The sequence below is a fragment of the Aythya fuligula genome, chromosome 13 (genome assembly GCF_009819795.1).
Source record: "Aythya fuligula isolate bAytFul2 chromosome 13, bAytFul2.pri, whole genome shotgun sequence".
Taxonomy (NCBI): domain Eukaryota; kingdom Metazoa; phylum Chordata; class Aves; order Anseriformes; family Anatidae; genus Aythya; species Aythya fuligula.
The window spans coordinates 6,218,114-6,236,552 of record NC_045571.1 but is presented as its reverse complement, the minus strand read 5'-3'; the positions used below and the strand labels follow the sequence as shown (position 1 = coordinate 6,236,552).

The 18,439-nt window shown below is 60.6% G+C and overlaps 1 protein-coding gene across 1 annotated transcript; it reads left to right on the top strand.

Annotated features, from left to right (window-relative positions):
• Positions 1-3,835: 3,835 nt before the first annotated feature.
• On the top strand, positions 3,836-9,307 carry FAAH2 (fatty acid amide hydrolase 2). The gene is made up of 11 exons (XM_032196228.1): positions 3,836-4,067; positions 4,190-4,272; positions 4,369-4,502; positions 4,634-4,843; positions 5,220-5,339; positions 6,022-6,157; positions 6,726-6,843; positions 7,035-7,154; positions 7,360-7,471; positions 7,779-7,973; positions 8,452-9,307. The coding sequence occupies exons 1-11, from the start codon at positions 3,891-3,893 to the stop codon at positions 8,625-8,627; spliced, it is 1,581 nt and encodes a 526-aa protein (XP_032052119.1). The 5' UTR covers positions 3,836-3,890; the 3' UTR covers positions 8,628-9,307.
• Positions 9,308-18,439: the final 9,132 nt, after the last annotated feature.

Here is an 18,439-nt window from a genome sequence, read left to right as displayed (position 1 = left end):
CTGGGGTGCCTCTGCCCGAGAGCTGTTAGCAGTGGTTAAGCAAACGATGCGGCAAACAACCCAAAAATTGCCTCGCCTCGCTTGTGGCCGGCTGCAGTTTGGATTTCCAAGAACGGAAGCAGCCCGGGGCATGCTGCCGCGCCAGCGAGCGCAGCCCCTCATAGGGGAGAGAGAGCTGAAATCCAGTCCTTGCTCCCTCAGGTGGGGAATCTGGCAAAATAAAAATAAAAATTAAAAAAAAAAAAAAGCCACTCGCTGCACCTCCAGATGCTCCAGAGCACAGCACCAGCCCAGCCCTGGGCTTCCCTCTCTGCACCAACAGCGGGACCACTGCCAGCTGGGGATGCACAACCCCACACAGACACCAAAACGCGACAGCCACAGCCCAAAACCACTCCCAGCATGGCCACAGAGCACAAGGTGCTGACAGGAAAACTCCTCCAGCTTGGGCGAACTGCGGGGCTCGTGCCCATGCTGCCAGCAAAGGGGGTTCCCAGACCATTCCAGGGACTGCATGGACCAAGGGATGTCCCTGAGGTTTACCCGTGCTCCTTGCCCAATCACTCCTAGCAGCGCTAGAGGCACAGCATCATCACCAAACACAGCCCTGGGTGGCAGCGCATGGAAGGGGAGCCCCAGCGATGGCACAGCCTGTGCCAGGGGCACCCCAGAGCTCACAGAGCTGGTGGAGGAGCCAAGCGCCCTGCCTGGACTGGAGATTTTAGACCTCAGGCCAGTCCCAGTCTTCCCCAGCAGCTGTTCAATGGAGAGATTTGAGCTCGGGCACAAGGAACAGGTCCACAGTGTTTCCAGAGGCTTTGTCCCCATGGTGGGTGTAGGCAAAATAATTCAGCTTCCCTCCACGCTGCCAGCCCGACCAGGCAGGGGCTCACAGCACCCTGGGTCTTGCCCCAAAACGTCGGGGCCCTGAGGCTGCTGGAAGGAACCACGTCTTCACCCTGCCTTCCCAAGGGAAGCCGGGGCCGTTTGGAGGCAGCGGGTGCTCCCATCGCACGGAACAACAAATGCCCAAACGCAGGAGGAGGCAGAAGAGAAGAAATGAAACAACCCACCCCAAAACCCAGGGGTGGAGGGGCCAGGGGCTGGTGGGGGGCACCCCACAGCCCCCAGCTGTCTCCGCTGAAGCTAAGGACAGCCTGCACTGCAGGTCAGCTGCGGGACGGTGACTTTGGACAGGTACCCGCGTGCTCTCCAGCTGGTATTTTGGAAAGCTTTCCCGGGTTCCTGCACCCGTTTCTCAGCAGGCCCTCCCCCCTGACACCAGGCAGAAGTTCCTGCGAAGCCTGCTCAGCTCGGGTGCGAGGTTCCTGGAGCGATTTCGGAGAATTTCTCTCAAACCCCTGCGTGCTGCACCGTGGTTATTCAACAGCCACACAGCACAGCAGGCGGGCTGGCTCCTGGCAAGCTCTCAAGAAGACAGATAATGGAAACGCAGAGCACAGCATCGCTCAGCGGTGGATCTGATTAATGGCAGGCTCAGAGGAACCTCAAACTTGGTGGGTTGGGTTTTTGTATCATTATTACTATTTGGTTTTGTTTTCTGGGAAATAAAGTGTCTGAGGTGTTGTGTTTCAGGCTGAGCATTTAAATGTCCCTCCTCTCTTCCCCCACCCCAGCAATGTTCTGCACAAACCAGTTTTCTCCTGAAGCTTTACATATATGTTTTGAATGACTCATTTTCCCAAGGAAAGAATTGTACTCCCAGGATTATTTTTTTTTTTTCTTATTTTAATTTCCTGCAAGCCTTTTCTTTTTCTGCACTGGAGAAAAGACCCGGAGCGGCTCGGTGAGCTCGGTGAAGGTCACCAGAACACAGCACCATCCATCAGCACACGCCTCCCTGCTCCCCACCAGCCTCGAGCTCTGCTGCTGAGCTTACTGCATGGTTTCTTGGCCAATTAGTGTTACAACATATATACATGCAACAAGCAGAACCACGCCAGCTTTCCACATGTTCTTGCCAATCGCTCTTGTCTTTTTAAGCCTTTGTTAATACTGAAATGTCTGGTGATAATGACAGGCCTAAGTCCCAGGGATGCAAGACCCTGAATCATGCTTTTCTTCTCCCTAGCTGGGGGACAGCTTTGGATGTGTGAGCTTCACTGCTTATTTCCAACCTCCTTGCTCTCGGCTGCTTGTTTTTTAATCAGCTTGGAATTAACTGGCTTATGGGGTGTTGCTTGCTTGTTGGGTTGATTATGGCCATTGAAAAGCAGTCTTAATTTTGATCGTAGGCGTCCTGGTACTTTATTTCTACAGCACCTTCTATCTCATCTTTCCATTTTTCATGGAAATGAAGTTCCTCTGGGATACCATGAATTATGGTAGCTGTTCTTTTGGCTTTGCTCCCAGAAAGCTCGTCCTAGTGAGAAGCAGCGCTAGCTGCGATCTGGGGCAGCACTGGCACACAGCGTGATTAGCGGGGACGCGGGGCACTGGTGCCAAGTGACTGGGTATGAATTTCAAAGCTGTTCTTGAAGATGACGAAGATGAAGGGAGACACTTTGCACAGCAAACAACACGAAAGCTGGGCTGCCTAAGGAAGAGCAGCAGAGGGAGCGGAGACCTTAGGCAGAAGAGATTTTGCTCATACCCCTCTCTGCCAACATTTGGCTAGGACTTGAGGGGGAACGGCAAATTTGCCAGAAAAATGACAAGAGCAGCACTGGGAAGGTGATTAGGAGGGGCATTCTCTCCGTCTCCTTCCTGGGGATGGATGCACGTCAGTGCTCTCGCTCTGGCAGAAGCCTGTGGGGCTGACCCAGGCTCCCCCAAGCTCCAAAGTTGCCTTCTCATTGCTAGCTCCACATCAGCAACACGAAGGTGCCAGATTTCACGGGCCAAGTGTTAACAAGTCCTGGCTTACTGTTTCTTCTAAGCAGGTGACTTTGGGGCTTTGCTAAACCACGATTACACAGAGACGCAGACACGAGGAAACCTTTCTAATCCGCCCCTGTCGTAATCTGAGGGCGTGTAGGTGCTTAGATATTGCAGGGGAAAGTGCAAAGACTACATGAGGACCTAGATAAGGCCACCTGTGCGGGTGTTTCAGCAATGTCAGGGCACACGGAGTGGTTCCCTGCTGCTGCGCTGCCGGAGGCACACACGGGGACACGGAGCGCGGCGGGGGACCCGTGCCAGCGCGCGGTCAGGGCAGACCTACCAGGGGAAAAAAAATAAAGAGATTGGGTTATTAAAATCACCAGGGGACAAAAAAATGTCCCATCTCCATGCAGGACAAAGAGACTCCCCCGCCTTTTACAGGGAAAGCAATCTCTTTGATAACAGCTGTATATATATATATATAAAAAAACTCTATCGAGATGACTTGGCTTTGATGCTAGGCTTGTTTTCACAGGGCAGAGGTTGCTCTGGCATCCTCGTGGAGCATGCACACCCCAAGTGACTCCCACAAACAGCCTGGCTTCACAGGCACAAAAAAAAAAAACCTTCAAAACAGCCAAAAAGCCGGGATTTTGGGTCAGCATTTTTGTCCGGGGGGCGGCGGGGGTCTCCAAAACCCTTTCGCCTCAACTTATTTATTCCTTCCCCGCACCGCCAGCTCCCGCAGCGCTCTCCCTGCAGGCGATGACCCCGAGGGAGCCCTCAGAGCGCTGCCTCGTTCCCCGGGACCGCCCCGCTCCCCGGCGGCCATTTTGCCGCGGCGCTGCGAGCCCGGCGCCCTACGCCGGCTGCGCACCCTACGCCGTTACCACGGCAACCGCGCCCTCCTCGGGGCGGCGGCGCCGTTGCTTACGTCGCTTCCCCGCCCGCCCCCAGCCGCGCTATGCGCACTAGGGGCACTAGGGGCACTAGGAGCACTAGGTGCACTAGGGGCAGTAGGGGCACTAGGGGCGCTGGGAGCGGCCATGGCGCTGTCTCGCGCCGAGCGCTGCCTGGCGCTGCTGCTGCGGCTGCTGTCCCGAGCCTGCCTGGCGCTGCTGGGGCTGGCCGCCCCCTCGCCGCCCCGCGCCGTGCCCCCCCCGCGCCGCTCGCTGCTGCTGCTGCCAGCCCGGCAGCTGGCCAAGAGGCTCCGGCAGAGGGAGGTGGGCACCCCGGGGTGCTGGGTTCGGGGATTAATTTGGGGATTTATTTGGGGGGTTGGGAGGGGGTAGGGTGAGTTTTGGGGCAGCCCCGTCGCTCAGCGCCTTCCTCCCCCTTCCCCAAGGTGACGTGCGTGGAGGTGGTGGAAGCCTACATCGAGAGGATCAAGGAGGTGAACCCGCTGATCAACGCCGTCGTCAAGGACAGGTAGCGCGGGGGCTACCTTATCCCCTTTATCTCATCCCTTATCCCTTATCCCTTATCCCCAGCACCTGAGCTGCCTCTCCCCTGGGTGCCGTGCAGGTTTGAGGAGGCTCTGCAGGAAGCCCGGCAGGTGGACAAGCTGCTGGCAGAAGGTCCCGGTGATGACTACCTGGAGGAGAAGTTCCCCTTCCTGGGGGTGCCCATCACCGTCAAGGAGGCCTTCTCGTTGCATGGTGGGTTCCCCCCTTCCCCTGCCTCTTGCACGCAGCGCCTTGGGTGTTGGGTGGCCGCTGCAGGGGACTCGGGGGGGGAAGCAGTGTCCTGCTCCCCATCTGCCTTTTCTTTGCTGACCCTTCCCTCGCAGGGATGCCCAACACCTCTGGCCTGGTCAACCGCCGCGATGTCATCGCCACCTGCGATGCCACCGTGGTGTCACGGCTGAAGCAAGCCGGCGCCATCCCGCTGGGGGTGACCAACTGCAGCGAGCTGTGCATGTGGTACGAGTCCAGCAACAGGGTCTACGGCCGGACCAACAACCCCTACGACCTGCAGAGGATCGTGGGGGGCAGCTCAGGTGAGCACGCTGCTCCGGGGGGGAAGGGGTCAAAATGCACAAAGGAAATTGCTCCCGCTGAACGCTGCTTTCACTCGCTGCTGGGTTCCTGCAGAGCTTGCAGGCATTGTCCGGGGCGGTACAGGAGGTGATTTGTAGGCCCAGCGTCTTCACACCTCCTAGGTGTTACACTTGGCACTGCTTCATCTTGTTATGGGTACAAAGAACAATGCAGATGTGGCATTTAAGCAAGCAAAAATCCGCTTGGCCTGTTTTCCCAGACATTGCAAAAGTGGCTCCCACTTTGCGTGCACACAAAGGGAAGTGCCTACCGCGGGATGCTTCTGCTTGTTCTGTACTATCGACCACCGTTTTTGCTTTATTTTCTCCTGTGCAGGCGGGGAGGGTGGCGTCCTTGCAGCCGCCTGCTCGGTGATAGGTGTGGGCTCCGACATCGGCGGCAGCATCCGGATGCCGGCTTTCTTCAACGGTGTCTTTGGCCATAAACCCACCACAGGTGAAGCTCTGCAGGTGAAATGCACGGAGGAGGAGGGCGGTGGGAGGAAGCTCTGCTGGTTGCCTCCAGTGGGTTTTGCCACCGTGGGGCTGCCGCGCAGCGACAAGCAGATTCTTGCACGGGGCAAGCCCACGGTGTGAGCGCCGTAATGAGAAACCATCTGATGGCAGGACGTCAAGTGCATGGGAGGCAGGAGGTGTCTTGTGACAGGTATTGCATCCCCAGCGTGGGATGTTTTCCCAGCACCGGTATATGCTGCTTGGGTGTTTCCCTGACAGCAAGAACACAGGGTGCTTTCAGGTGGCGTCAAGGGTGGTTTTCAGCCTGGAAGGGTGCTTGGCTGTGCCAGCCGGCTGCTTTTGCCCCTTGTGCACGTTGCCCCGGGGCTGCAAACGCTCTGAGGAACACCACTGGAAATTCCTGGAGCACCAGTGCAATCCCCAGGGTACCTCTGCAAATGCCTGGAGCAGGAACACAATCTCCAGGGCACCGTCACAAATTCCTGGAGCAGAAATGCAGTGCCCATGGCACCGCTGCGAGTTCCCAGGGCAGCAATGCAAACCCGTAACCTGCAACCCCTGAGCTGCAGCGGGAGACCGTGGTGCTGCAGGGCTCGCCCCATCTGGCACTGGTGGTGCTGGGGACGTGGCTCGTGGCGAGTGACACCTCTCCTTGCTTGCAGGAGTGGTCCCCAACGACGGGCAGTTCCCCATCGCACAGGGGGCACGCACCAGCTTCCTCTGCACCGGGCCCATGTGCCGCTACGCCGAGGACCTGGAGCCGATGCTGCGGGTCATGGCTGGCCCCGGAGTCCACAAGTAGGTTGCTCTTGGTGCTTCCCTGGTGGAGCTGGCCTTTTCTGTGTTCCGCCTGCTTTTTCCTGCCGCTGCAGAACTGGTTTTCCATCCCTACTGCCACCGGGTTGCTGCTCTCGCACCCGAGCAGCGTTCAGTATGCACGCACCAGCACGGTGCAGGCAGGGCAGGTCCTGCTGCTTGCTGCAGCCCCTGCAGGCTCACGGTGCTTCACGTGACCACGCGCTCCATTACTGCTTTCATTTCTGCTTTGGCCCTTGCAGTGCAAAGCTGCAGTCCTGACCTCAGCCTCAGGCAGGATCTGTCCCTACAGGGTGCACCTCGAGGGACAAAGTTTCTTCCGACTGCTAGAGCAGCAATAAACATGCAAAGCTAGCAGAGCACGGGGCCAGTGGGATGAGCAAGCGGATGGGGAATGGGCAGTTTCGGGGTGTCTGTGTGTCTTGAGGGACCATCCTTCCCCCACTGGCCAAGAGAAGGGTGTCCTGAGGATGTTTCCAAGCCTGTGAGCAGCTCCGGAGCAGGGAAGGAGCCAGGCACGGATTTGCGAGCAGCCTCGTTCCCTTTGCAGGCTGAAGCTGAACGAAAAGGTGTCTCTGGAGAAAATCAGGTTTCTCTGCATGGATCATGACGGCGGGTCCGTTTTTGTGTCGCCTGTGGACAAGGAGATCCTGCAGGCCCAGAAGAAGGTAGGAAGGAAGGGGGAGAAGATACTTCTCTTGTTCCTCTTTACAGCGGAAACGGTGGAAATGTGAGTGGCTGCAGGCGGCCTTGTGCTGGTGTTTGACTGTCCCGGGGTATCCAGGGCTTTTGGTGTTTTGGGTTTACGGCAGTATATTGTGTCCTGGCGGAATCAAACCCTTCCCCCTGTCCCCACCAGGTGGTGGAGTACCTCGAACGCGATCTGGGGGTGCAGGTGCAGCGCGTGTCCGTCCACAAGATGAAGTACTCCTTCCAGATCTGGTCGGCTATGATGTCTTCCAAGGACAGTGACGGGCAGGTGGGTGAGGTGGCACAGGCAAAGGCAGGCGTTCTGTGGGAGGAGAGGAGGATCAGCCCTCTGGGGCCAACTGTGGAGAGTTACAGAGTTCCCAGACCTGCCCAGAAGTTTTCTGTGCTCCTTTGCACGAACAGGAATGGGAATCGCATGCCTCGTGGCGCGCTGTTGCTGCAGTAGGGGGGTGTGTGTGTGTGTGTGCTTGCAGGATGCGCAGCTCTTCACGGACCTGCTCGGGGATCACGGGAAGCCGGTGTGGCCGCTGTGGGAGCTGATGAAGTGGCTGGTGGGGATGTCTTCTCACACCCTCCCGGCCATCGGTAAGCGCAAGCTCCGTGTGGAGGTGCTGCTGGCTTGGCAGCAGGTAACGGGGGGGATAATGGGGAGCCCTCGTTAGCAGTGCTAGCATCGCCTCCTGATGAGTGCCGAGGTTGCTCTGCTCAACCCTTGGAGCAGTGGGCGTGCTGAAAGACGTTCCCCCACCAAATCTGGGGAGTGTCTCCTCCACCTCTACGCGGTGGACAGCGCTGCGTGTGGCTTCACAACGTGCCTCCGGGCCTGCTGTAACCCACGGTCCTGTTGGCCCCGCTGTAACGCCGTGCTCCTCTTTGTGTCCTTGCCCTGCAGCCCTGGGGCTGACGGAGAAGCTGGTGAAGCTCAACCGTGGTGCTAACGCCAAGCTGGTGAGCATGGGGAAGAGCCTGCAGGCTGAGATGGAGACCTTGCTGGGGCCAGACGGAGTGCTCCTCTACCCTTCCCACCCCACCGTAGCTCCACGACACCACTCCCCGCTCTGCATGCCCTTCAACTTCGCCTACACAGGTGAGCAGCTGCAGCTTCCCCTCTGGGACCTCCAGCGCTAACAGCAGGCTTACCAGAGGGTTCAGAACGCCACATCATCGCTTGGCCTTCGTGCAGCCTGCCCCAGAGGGCTGTGCTCGACGTGGTACAGCTGGCAGCGTGCTTCAGCAGCTGCCCCAGAGCTGCTGCACGTCTTGGGGGGCAGCTTGGAGCTCCCCGTGGGGCTCGCCTGCATCTTGAGCTCCTTGTTACCATCTCCATGGTGCGATGCTGCCTGGCTTCGGAGCAGTGTAGGGATGGTGCCTGGAGCAGATCTTGGCACCTCACAGCAAGGGTGGCATCGCTTGTGGGTCATCCCCGTGATGCTGGCAGCCTCTGGCCGGTGCTGTCCCTTTGTGCTCTGCCCGGTGGTCACCTAGCTTGGCGGACCTGATCCGGGCGAGATATCGGCCTCCAAGTCAGCTGGGGGGGAGCTCTGATGTGATCTTCTCTCTTCCAGCCATCTTCAACGTCCTGGGCTTGCCCGTCACGCAGTGCCCGCTGGGTTTGAGCAGCGAGGGCTTGCCGCTGGGCATCCAGCTGGTGGCTGCCTCCTACAACGACCACCTGACGCTGGCGGTGGCCCGCTACCTGGAGGAGGCCTTTGGAGGATGGGTGCTGCCTGGCAAAGCTTAGCCCGGCCTCCAGGAGGCAGGGACAGAGGTGGCCACGCTGGGAAAGGCGGCGGCGGGTGCTGATGTCCTGCCACTGCCTTCTGCCTCCGTGCTTGGAGCATCCTGCCCGCGTCCAGCCCGTGTCCTCCTGGGTGTGGGGGTGCCCGTCCCTCCATAGCGCCTGCTGCTTTGAAGACGCTGCGTGAAGGCGAGGGAGAGGAGGCTGGATAGGGCACGGGTGCTGCAGAACTGTCTTCATTCTCCTTGGCCTCTCCCTACCCATGGCTTGGGCCGCTCGTGGGCTCCCCAGAGGCGTCCTGGTCCCCGCAGCCTCCGTGATGTGCTGCGGGGCGTCCCCCCCCAGAGCCGGCAAGCAACGCAGGAGGTGATGCTGGAGGTGATGCTGGCGGTGGCTGCGCACAGAAGGGACGAGCGTTTGCTCTCGTGAGCCTTTGACAGCACTGAAGAGCTTTTTGGCTGCAGCTCTCTGCGTGCTGGGATGGCTGACGCGTCTCCTGCCCGCAGCTTCTTGGCATCACCCAGCCTGATCGGCGTCCCGTGCTCCTGCCCTCCGAGGTGCCCGCTGCCTTGCCGTCCCCCATGAGTGACATGGGCAGAAATTTGGGCCGGGGGGGGGCTATGGGGCAATAAGTGCGACGTGTTCTCAGTGAGGATAACATTAAAGAGTTTGTCTGCCCGGTGCCTGCGTGTCCTTGTCCCTGCAGCCCTGCTGGTGTGGTGTCGGTGACAGCCTCGTCCCCAAGGAGCCCACCTCAGGCTGCAGCTGCTGCTTACTTTGCAGGGGTTGCACAGTGTGGTCCTCGGGCAGAGCATCAGCCTGGTGCTCGTCCTCCTGCTCCCTTGGGGTCCTGCTGTTTGGAGGGTGTCCTGTGGGTGCCAACCAGCAGCATCTGCACTGGGTGATGCCCGAAGGCTTAAAACCCAGGGAGGCGCTGATTTGGGGAACAGCTTGCAGAGGGCACTGCTGAGCCAGCTGAGAGCCTGGTGGGGCCTGCAGCAAGGTAACCGAGTCAAGGAGGAAGGAAGAGAGAAGAAACCTGACCCAGGGGTAAAAAAAAAAACCACCCACGAACCACCAAAGCAACATCACGTGTTGTGCCCTGGAACGTCTCTGTCGGCTTCCAAGTGCAGCTGGGTCGGGCACGGAGGACGCAACCGGTGGCTTGTCCCCTGCGAGCAGGTGGCCAAAACGGTGGGCAAACGTCTGGAGATCCTTCCAGTGGGAGCTCAGAGCATCTCAAAGGCTAACGGGGGGTTTTGGAGCCGGACTAGACCTGGGCTTGGACTCCAAAGCTGTTTGCTGCCAGGCATTCCCACCACAGCAGGGCGCAAATGGGCAGCTGCACGGCTGAAGGTAGGGAGAACCCGTGTGGCGATGGGGGAAGCTGGGGGAAGAGGGCTGCGGGGAGCTACCTCCACGTGGGACGGCTGAAAAAAACAGGAGCAAGCGCTGCTGGGCATAAATGCTGCTCTGCTGGGTGGGTTTTGGAGCTTTCTGATGGCTGGGGGCGCCTTGTTTTGCCCAGCCAGGGTGCAGGCATGCATGGCATCCTCCTCGTCCCGTCCCCGGGGTCACAGCACCGGTGCCACCGGTCGTGCCGGTCTGAGTGCTGTCCCAAACACACCCAGATCCTGGCAGCGCCAGTGCTTGCCTTCTGTGGGCTTCCCCCGAGCACCCGGGCGTGCTGCGTGAGCAGACCAAGGCAGCTGCAGCAGGAGGTGGCTGCAGCACGGTGGGGCAAGGGGTGGCAAGCTGTCCCCGTGCACCCCCTGGCCACCGCAGCCCCTGTCGTGGGGGGACAGTGGGGACAGTGCAGGGTCCCCAGCAGGCTGCGGAGGTGGCACCCCGTGCCACGATGCGTGCAGCCTCTGTGGGCGAGGTGTGCTTGCAGCAGCTTTGAGGGAGTGGAAAAAACAACTCCTGTTTTTTATAATCCCAGGTCCTGGCTGCCCGGCGTGGCCACGGGTGGCCAAAGTGCTCGAGCACACGGCGGGATGCGGCACGGCGATGTAGAGCAGATGGCCGAGGGATGAGCCCGGCGCTGAGCCTGCTGCTGTCCCTGGCTGGCTGCACCCTGCTCCAGGGTGAGTCCTGCACCGAGCAGTGGCACCACGAAGTGGCCTCAGGGCTGGGAAAAACCACGGGGACAGCTCTTTGAGCAACAAAACACACCCACAGGGAGGTTGGGTGCAGGGGGCGCTCGGTCAAAGCGGGGGGACCCCCGCGACGTGGCCAAGGAGGACGGGATACGCTGGGATATGCAAAGCAGGGTGCAGAGCCTCACGTCCCCCGCTCCCTCCAGGCGTGCCGTTCCCACCCCAGGACGTGAGGCTGGAGGCCCAAAACTTCCACGTGCAGCTGCGGTGGGAGCAGGACCCGCGCACCCCTGGCGAGGCCGCGTACCAGGTGGAGTGGAAGCGGCGGTAGGTGCTCTGCACGGGCTCGGCACCCCAGCAGTTAGAAACAGTTCCTTGGCTTGGGGTTGTTTGCTGGTCGTTATTTCCCCGTGCTCAAACAATGAGTTTTGTATTTCAATCCCTGCCCCTCGCCTCCTGTCCTTTCGCTGGGCAGCACCAAGAGGCTCCCAGCTCCAGCAGCGTCGCTCCACCGGGTGCCTGCCCGCGTTGGTAAGGTCTCCTTGCCCCAAAGACCTTATCTCCTCGCTCCTTTTGAGGCTGAGCCTTCCCAGGTCATCTTTTCGGCTCTCTGCTGGGCTCGCTCCTGCACTTCAGCCCCCTGCCTCGACCTGCCCTTAGTGCAGCCCGCGCCTGGATCTCGCTCTCCAGCCCCTCTTGCTTGGATGTTTGCTGGCCAGGGAAGGGTTTTTTCCTTCTGGCACCTTCTCCCTGCATTTTCTCCGTGGGCAGAACCTCCAAGTGGACCAGGGCAGACGCCTCCTGGGGGAACCACACGGGCTCGTCCTGGGTGTGCCAGCTGTATTTCGGCGAGATCTACGACATCTACTGGGCGAGAGTGAGAGCCGCCGAGGGCGGCCAGCTGTCCCCGTGGGTCTATTCCAACGAGCTGCAGCCATACAGAGACAGTAAGGACCAGGGAGCCCCTTCAACCACATCCCTGCTCCTCCTGGGGGGGCTGATGGGCAGAGAGGTCCTTGGAGAGGTGGGAAAAGTGCCCGGGCAGAGGAACGGGGAGGGGGGGGCAAGGAGAAGGGCTCGGTGTAGAGAGAGGGGATGGAGGAGGAGACGCAGTTGAGATGAAAACCCTCGATGGGACACCTCAGGCCATCAGGAATGTGGGTTTTTGGAGAAGGCTTTGAGATGGGGAAGCAAAAGGGGATGGGATGTCCCTTCACATCTAAAAGCATCCCTTGTTCATCCCAGCCAGGGGTGCAGGAGGCGCTGGCTGGGGGCAGTTTTGTCGCAGCAGGCTGGTGAGGGCAGGAGGATCAGAACAGCACAATTTCTAGAGAGACAATTCTAGAGAAACGAGATATTTTGAAGGCTTGTTCTGCTTCCTCCTTATTTTTTTTTTCTCTCCCTACAGCCATTGTGGGCCCCCCCACGTTGTCCTGGCTGTTCCAGGGCCACAGCCTCAGCGTCAACGTCAGCGTGCCGCTCACTCCGTTCCGGAGCAAGAAGGGCTCCTACAAACCGGTCAACAAAGTGCTGCTCAAGCTGTGGTACTGGCTGCACCTCTACGACGGGGAGGTGCTCACCCAGCAAGTGCGTGGCAGGGGGGGGACACGGGGGGGGGGACAAGGGCAAGAAGGGCACGGGGCATGCAGAAGCTTCCCTGGTGCAACGGGGATGCTCTGGAGCCCGCACCCCATTGCGCAGGGGTGGTGGCAGATACGAGGGGGCTGATGGTTTGCACCCCCCCCAAAATCAGGGCTCGCAGCCTGATGCTGGAAGGGGACCCCCTTTCCTCTTCTGGCTCGCAGGCGTACTGAAAAACGAACAATTTGGGGATGGAAACACGGGGGGGGGGGGGGGTCTGTTACACAGGCAACGACGCTCGGTGCCTCGGCCACGCGTCCCCTCTGCTTGCAGGTGCCCTGCAGGCGGAGCGGGAGGGGAGCACCCTGCACCTTCAGGCACCTGAAGCAGAGCACGCGGTACTGCGTCCGCACGGTGGCCGTGGGCACGACCCCCGAGCGCAGCCGGGAGGCTGAGCAATGCCTGGTGACCCCGGCAGCTCCTGCAGGTGAGAGCTCGCCGCGTCCTCACAGCCCGCCTGCGTCGCGGGCACGCGGGTCGCACGCCCTGGGCTGATCTGCTCAGGGCTGAACCCGTTTCGGGGGGATGCTGCCTGGCGTGGGAGCTCCCTCCACCCCTCAACCCGTGGGGACCGTCCCAGCAGGCTTCCCCTGGGTCCTCCTCGCCGCGCTGAACGCCACCTTCCTGCTGCTGAGCGTGGCCGGGCTCTGCCTGCTCCATCTGTACGTCTTCCCCAGGCCCTCGGAGATGCGCCTCCCGAAAATGCTGGTGAGTGAGGGCCACGGGGATCCCAGCACCTCCTTCCCTCCGCCCCTCCGGGCGTCCCAGTGCTCCCAAGCCTTGCTGCATGGGAGGAGATGCTGGCGGGTCACGCTGCAGCAGGGTCCTGAGCAGGCTGGGAGCAGGAGCCCTCCGGCCCTTGGGGTCCCTGGGGGTGGGTGCCCGGCTGCACCAGCTCGAAGAGGGGAAGAGAAGAGCCAGGGTGCTGTCCTCGGGATGTCTTTGCAATTTCTGCAATTTTCTGAAATTTTTTTGCAATTTTCTGCAAATTTCTGAAATTTTTCTGCAGCCCCAGAATTTTTTCTGGGGCTGCAGTGCTGCTGGGCTCACCCAGGTATTCTCAGCCAGCAGAACGGAGCCATAAATCTCCATTTCCTATAGGAAAAGCCCCATGGAAACACTCACCGGGGCAGCCCATCTCCCCAGATCCTATTTCCCCTCTTTAATCCCATTTCCCAGGACTGTGGGTGGCACCTCTGGGCACACAACTGACCTGCCAGGCTACGAAGCCCCCCGTACCTCGTGCAGAGGCGGTGGCCAGCTGCTCCCCCTGGATTTCAGCAGCTGGCTTCTGCTCGGGGGTCGGGATTTTGGCAAGCCGGGACCGACTTCTTTTGCTGCTTGCTTCCCTCCAGGCCCCTCTGGACAGGAACAGCGGGGTGCCCACCCTCGTGCCGCGGGAGGACGCGCTCGCCCTGCTGCTGCCGGCCGGCGAGGAGCCGCCAGCGCCTGGAGCCCCACCGCAGCCCAGGGCGAGGCGTCCCCAGGAGCCGAGTGGTTACTGCCCCAATGGGTTTGGGATGTCCCGTCCCGAGGGCTGGGACACGTCCTGCACCCACAGCCAGCCCGGGCAGGCGCTGGGCACCTGGGCTTCGCTGCGGCTGGAGGAGGAGGAGGAGGAGGAGGAGGAAGAGGAGGAGGAGCGTGATGGGGACGCTGCAACAGCTTCCACTGACAGCAGCACGAGAGATGGGGACTATGGGACATCCGAGACGTGGCTCCCCCTGCGCCTCCAGCTTTATTCCCAGTGCCCGTGGCCAGCTCCAGCAGCGGCTGTCAGCCTTCGTCCCTCCCTGCAAACCATCAGCTTCAGCCCCGGGGAGCCGCAGGAGAGCGGGGCAGGGTGCTGGGTGCCGCTCAGCTCCGTCAAGCTGCTGGCCAGCAAAGAGGAGGACGAGGAGCAGCTCCCCTGTGCTGCCCACCCCCCGAGGACCGAGCTGCGGCCGGGGGACAGTGGCATGCAGCAGGGTGACACGGGGCGGGCAGCACCAGCCTGCCCCTGCCCGGTGCCCCTCGGCACGTCCCACATGGGCACACTCCGTGGACAGGCGGCAGCAGCATCCTCAGAGCATCCCTCCGTGGTTTTGGGGGCTTCTGAGGCAAAATGTGAGGAATAGGTGCCCCAGCTGAGCCCCCCCACACCTTTATTTATCCACCTACAGAAGTGTGTGTGCACTGATGCCTCTCTCTGTATCCACACGCACAAACGTCTCTTTCATTAGAGGAGATTAATTTTATTTTTTTTTAATCTTGTCTGGATAGACTGATTGCGCCCGGTTATTTTTAAATAACACTAATTTATTACGGGAGCTCGCTTATTGCCTCTGTGCCACAGGACGAGTGCTGCCCGGCCTGGGGAAGCTGCTGGGAAATTTGGGTTTCCCTGGGGGAAATTACAGCACGCCAAAAAGGCCAGTTCCTCAGCAGGATGGATTTATTATCCCTCCCCTCCGGGCTCCTGGACCCGTGACGCTCAGCCTGGATTTGGGAAAGGTCCCCGCGGTGGCACGAGGGGCTGCCCCTCTCTGGGGCTGTCCCCAGAGGGGTGTCCTGGGGTTTTCGTCTGTCCCTGGGGCAGGTGTGTTGGGTGGTGCCTCGCCAGGGCTCATCTCAGGCTCAGCTGGAACAAGAGAGTCTGATTTTCCTTCACTGGTTTCACTTTCTTTTTTCACTACCACAAAAAAAAAATTAAAAAAATTGGGGGGGTGGGAGAAGCACCTGCTGTCACGCCGCGCCATGTGAAATGGCCTTTTTCGTTTTCAGGTGTTTAGAAAGCAAACCCAAAAGCCAAGTCAGAAGAATTTCCCCCATCTTCACATCAGGCAGACTTCAGAGGGGGTTGAGGTTTTGAGGCAAACGCGGGAGGCAAAAGCGGCGCAATCTGTAAATCCTCGGCAAAACGTTCCACGCTGACCTTCCCTCCCACGCAGCACCCTCTTTTTTTCCTTTCTTTCTTTTTTTTTTTTTTTTAAACAAAATCTTTCTTTGGAGCCTTTTGATGCCTTTGATCTGCCCAAGCTCCCCGTACCCAAGCCCCAGGGCTGCTTTTGCTGCTCTGCAGCCCCCTGGTGACCGGCAGCTCCGCAGTGCTTATCTCCTTAGGGAGCTCCGCAGATGCACGCCCTGCTTCTGCTTGGAAACCTCCAGGAGTGGAGACCCTGCCCTGCTTGCAGCTGCCCAGCATCAAAAAAATCCAGCCCGAAAACTCAGGTCATGTCCACACTCCGGTGACCCGGAGGTGGCACTCGGCGCCGAGCACCGTGCCAGCCGGGCTCCTCTGCTGGGAGGTGCTGGGACCACGCTGGGCTGGCGGGTGCTGGGCTGGCTCTGGGATGCAGCGGGTGCTTTTCGAGCAGCCTGCCAGCTCTCAGGGTGCGGAAGACAGGCGGCCCTTTTCCGAGCCCGCGGGTGACTCAGGCGAGGCGCTCGCCGCAGCAGGAGCCACCCAAGCCCAGGGGGTTGGAGCAGCAGCGGAGTCTCTCTGCGAAACAGAAACGGCGAGAGTGGAAAAAGGCAGAGCGCCGGTGACATTTCGCTCTGGCATTTCAGCAGCACGAGTTTCTGATTGTTTGGGGGGTGGGGGGGTGTGGGGTAGATCGCACCGCCTGGCGGGCGCGGGGCTGCGCAGAGCCACCGTGAGAAAGCGCAGGGCCGCGCGCCCACGTGCACCGCTGGAGACCCGGTGCCACCGCGCACGGCTTGGTCTGCCCGCCCAGAGCCTCTGCTCCGTCTCTGCAGGCGTTAAAATGTTTCGTGGGATGGGGCCGTGCAGGGGCAGCCCCCCACCCGAGCGGCATCGCGCCCCCTCCATCCTCGCTGCGGGCACCAGCTGAGCCTGGCTCCTGCCCCACGCTGCAGCCCAGAACCCGGAGAGGTGGGGATGGGTCCCGAGACACCCAGGGCTCCCCTCGGCATCGTGCCTGCGGGTATTTGCCACTGAAGTCTCCGAAATTCTCTGACTCACCCCCTCTTCAGGCCTGCTCCCCGTGCTGTTGGTGTTGTGAGCGTCTGCTGGTGCCAGATCAAAGCGGCGAGGGGGGTGCAGCCGGGAACGGCTCTTTATGAGAAGCAGCCCATCAGGGACCATCAAGAGGGTATTTCTCATTACTAATTCTCGGAGAGCTGAGCTGCCAGCCACCGAAATATTGGAGAGGGGAATTTTTCAGTGCGGGGGCTCGCGGGGCTTTTGCAGCTGCCGCATGGGAAATCCGGCACTTAACAAACCCGAGGGAGATGGCAGCTCCTGAAATGACAGAGAAAAACTCAGCTCTAGCATTTTGCCAGCAGCCAGGGCCCAGGGAGAGCCCTGCTTGGTGTCGGATGAGGCAGGAGGCAGAGATGCAAGGGGCTGAGGCTGGAGACCACACGGCGTGGGCTGCCCGAGGTGGTTTTGGGGCACTCCTCGTCCTGGCCCGTGCGGTTTCTCCATGGGCAGCTCTGCGGTAGGACACGAGGGAGGGTGCCCAAACCACGCTGGGGCCAAGCCCTGGGCTGGGAGGTGGCCCCAGGGGTGGCTTCGCTGCAGAGCATTTCCCAGCGCGTGCCCTGGGCTGGGAGTGCCCTCATCTGGGGACGCGTGGCAAATGTCTGCAGGGTGCTGGGCTGGTGTCCTGGGCGTGCTGTCACCCCTCCACCTCTGCTCCCCACGGCTCCCCGTGCCCCCCATCCTCAGGGGCAGGCTGAGGAGTGGTCCAAGCAGCCAGCTTGGTGCCTTGGTGCCTTCTCACCCCGCTCCAGAGACCCGTGAAACTCTCCCTGGCTGCTCACGGGAAGGGCACCACCAGGACTGCGCTGTCCCAGCAGAGGCGGCCGGTCTGAGGCCCCCCAAGGGACCTCTGCCAGCCGGATTTCTCTGAGCTGAGCCTCCCAGGCGAAGCAGTTTAAAGGGAAGCCATCCCAGCTGGCTGATGCTGTGGTTGCTATTTTCCCAGGAAAACCCCTTTTCGTGACCCTGCCGCTGGAGCGCTGGCTGCCGGTCCTCCATCCGCCGGCTTTCCAGAGAAAAACGGTGGGTGTTGGAGCCAAAAAACATCCGGGCCCCAGCACTGGCCATGCCTTGCGTGATGTTCAACCAGAATCCCTTTGGCTTGTAGGGATCTAACAGCCGGGACGTGTGGATCTGTGTGCTTTGTCCAGGCGCTGGCCCCGTGTTCCCTTCTCCCAACCCGCTCCGGGCACGGGGTCACCTCTCCGCCTTCCCTCCCTCTCCCTTCCCCAGCACAGCCCCGGCACGCAGCAGAGCCCCTGGAAACCCAGCCGTGCGTCCATCAGGTGTCCTCACAGAGGAGGGACACGGCTGTGGAGGGTGCAGTGACAGTCCCCTCCTGTCACCGGGATGGGTGGCCGAGGCAGGAGAAGCGCCGACGCACCCGATGCACGCGTCCAGCTTGCAGGGCACCGGGGGAGGCTGGGGGCCATAAAAAAAGGACCTCTGCATGCCCCAAAACTCACAGGCTCCTGGTACAACCTGCTCAAGGCTTGCAGCAGGAGGCAGGACAACCTCCAGAGGTCCCTTCCAACCTCTGCCAAAAAGCCTCCCAGGGTCGGGCCACCACCTCGCTGCCTGGCACTGCTGGGAAGGGAGCGGGCGCGCGGCTCCTCTTTGCCCCTTGGCTGACTCACGGGGACTTCCAGAGCTTTAGCAACTCCACCACGTGCCTGAGGCCAGGAAAATACCTCCAGAGCCTAGTGCTGGGGCTGGCTGAGCTCCTGGCACCCTGCCCCTGGGGTTGTGCAAGGACACAGGGGCTGGGGGCCATCCCCGTCGCCACCTCCCCGTTGAACCCAGACGTTTGTGCCGACGGCTGGACCCAAGGATGGGGCTGCTGCGGGGTCACAGGCAGAGGGAGCTGAAGGGGATGCACTTGTCCAGGCAGAGCAGGGCCCCAAAAAAGAGGGGTGAGTGCCTGGCAGGTCCTGGGACCCTCTGGGACCTGCCAAGGGGACAGGGACACCAAGGGGTTGGCCTTGGGGTGGGGGTGATCATGGCGCTGACGGGGCGAGCGAGGCGTATTAAAATAGAGTTTATTGCTGTTCTTAGTTACAAAATAGAAAAAAAAAAAAAAATAACACCCA

What these genes read in the sequence shown, in the direction of transcription:
- FAAH2 (XM_032196228.1), top strand. Translation starts at nt 3,891, where the DNA reads ATGGCGCTGTCTCGCGCCGAGCGCTGCCTGGCGCTGCTGCTGCGGCTG. An exon ending in AGAGGCTCCGGCAGAGGGAG is followed by an intron (nt 4,068 to 4,189) that starts GTGGGCACCCCG and finishes CCCTTCCCCAAG; the next exon opens with GTGACGTGCGTGGAGGTGGT. An exon ending in AACGCCGTCGTCAAGGACAG is followed by an intron (nt 4,273 to 4,368) that starts GTAGCGCGGGGG and finishes GGTGCCGTGCAG; the next exon opens with GTTTGAGGAGGCTCTGCAGG.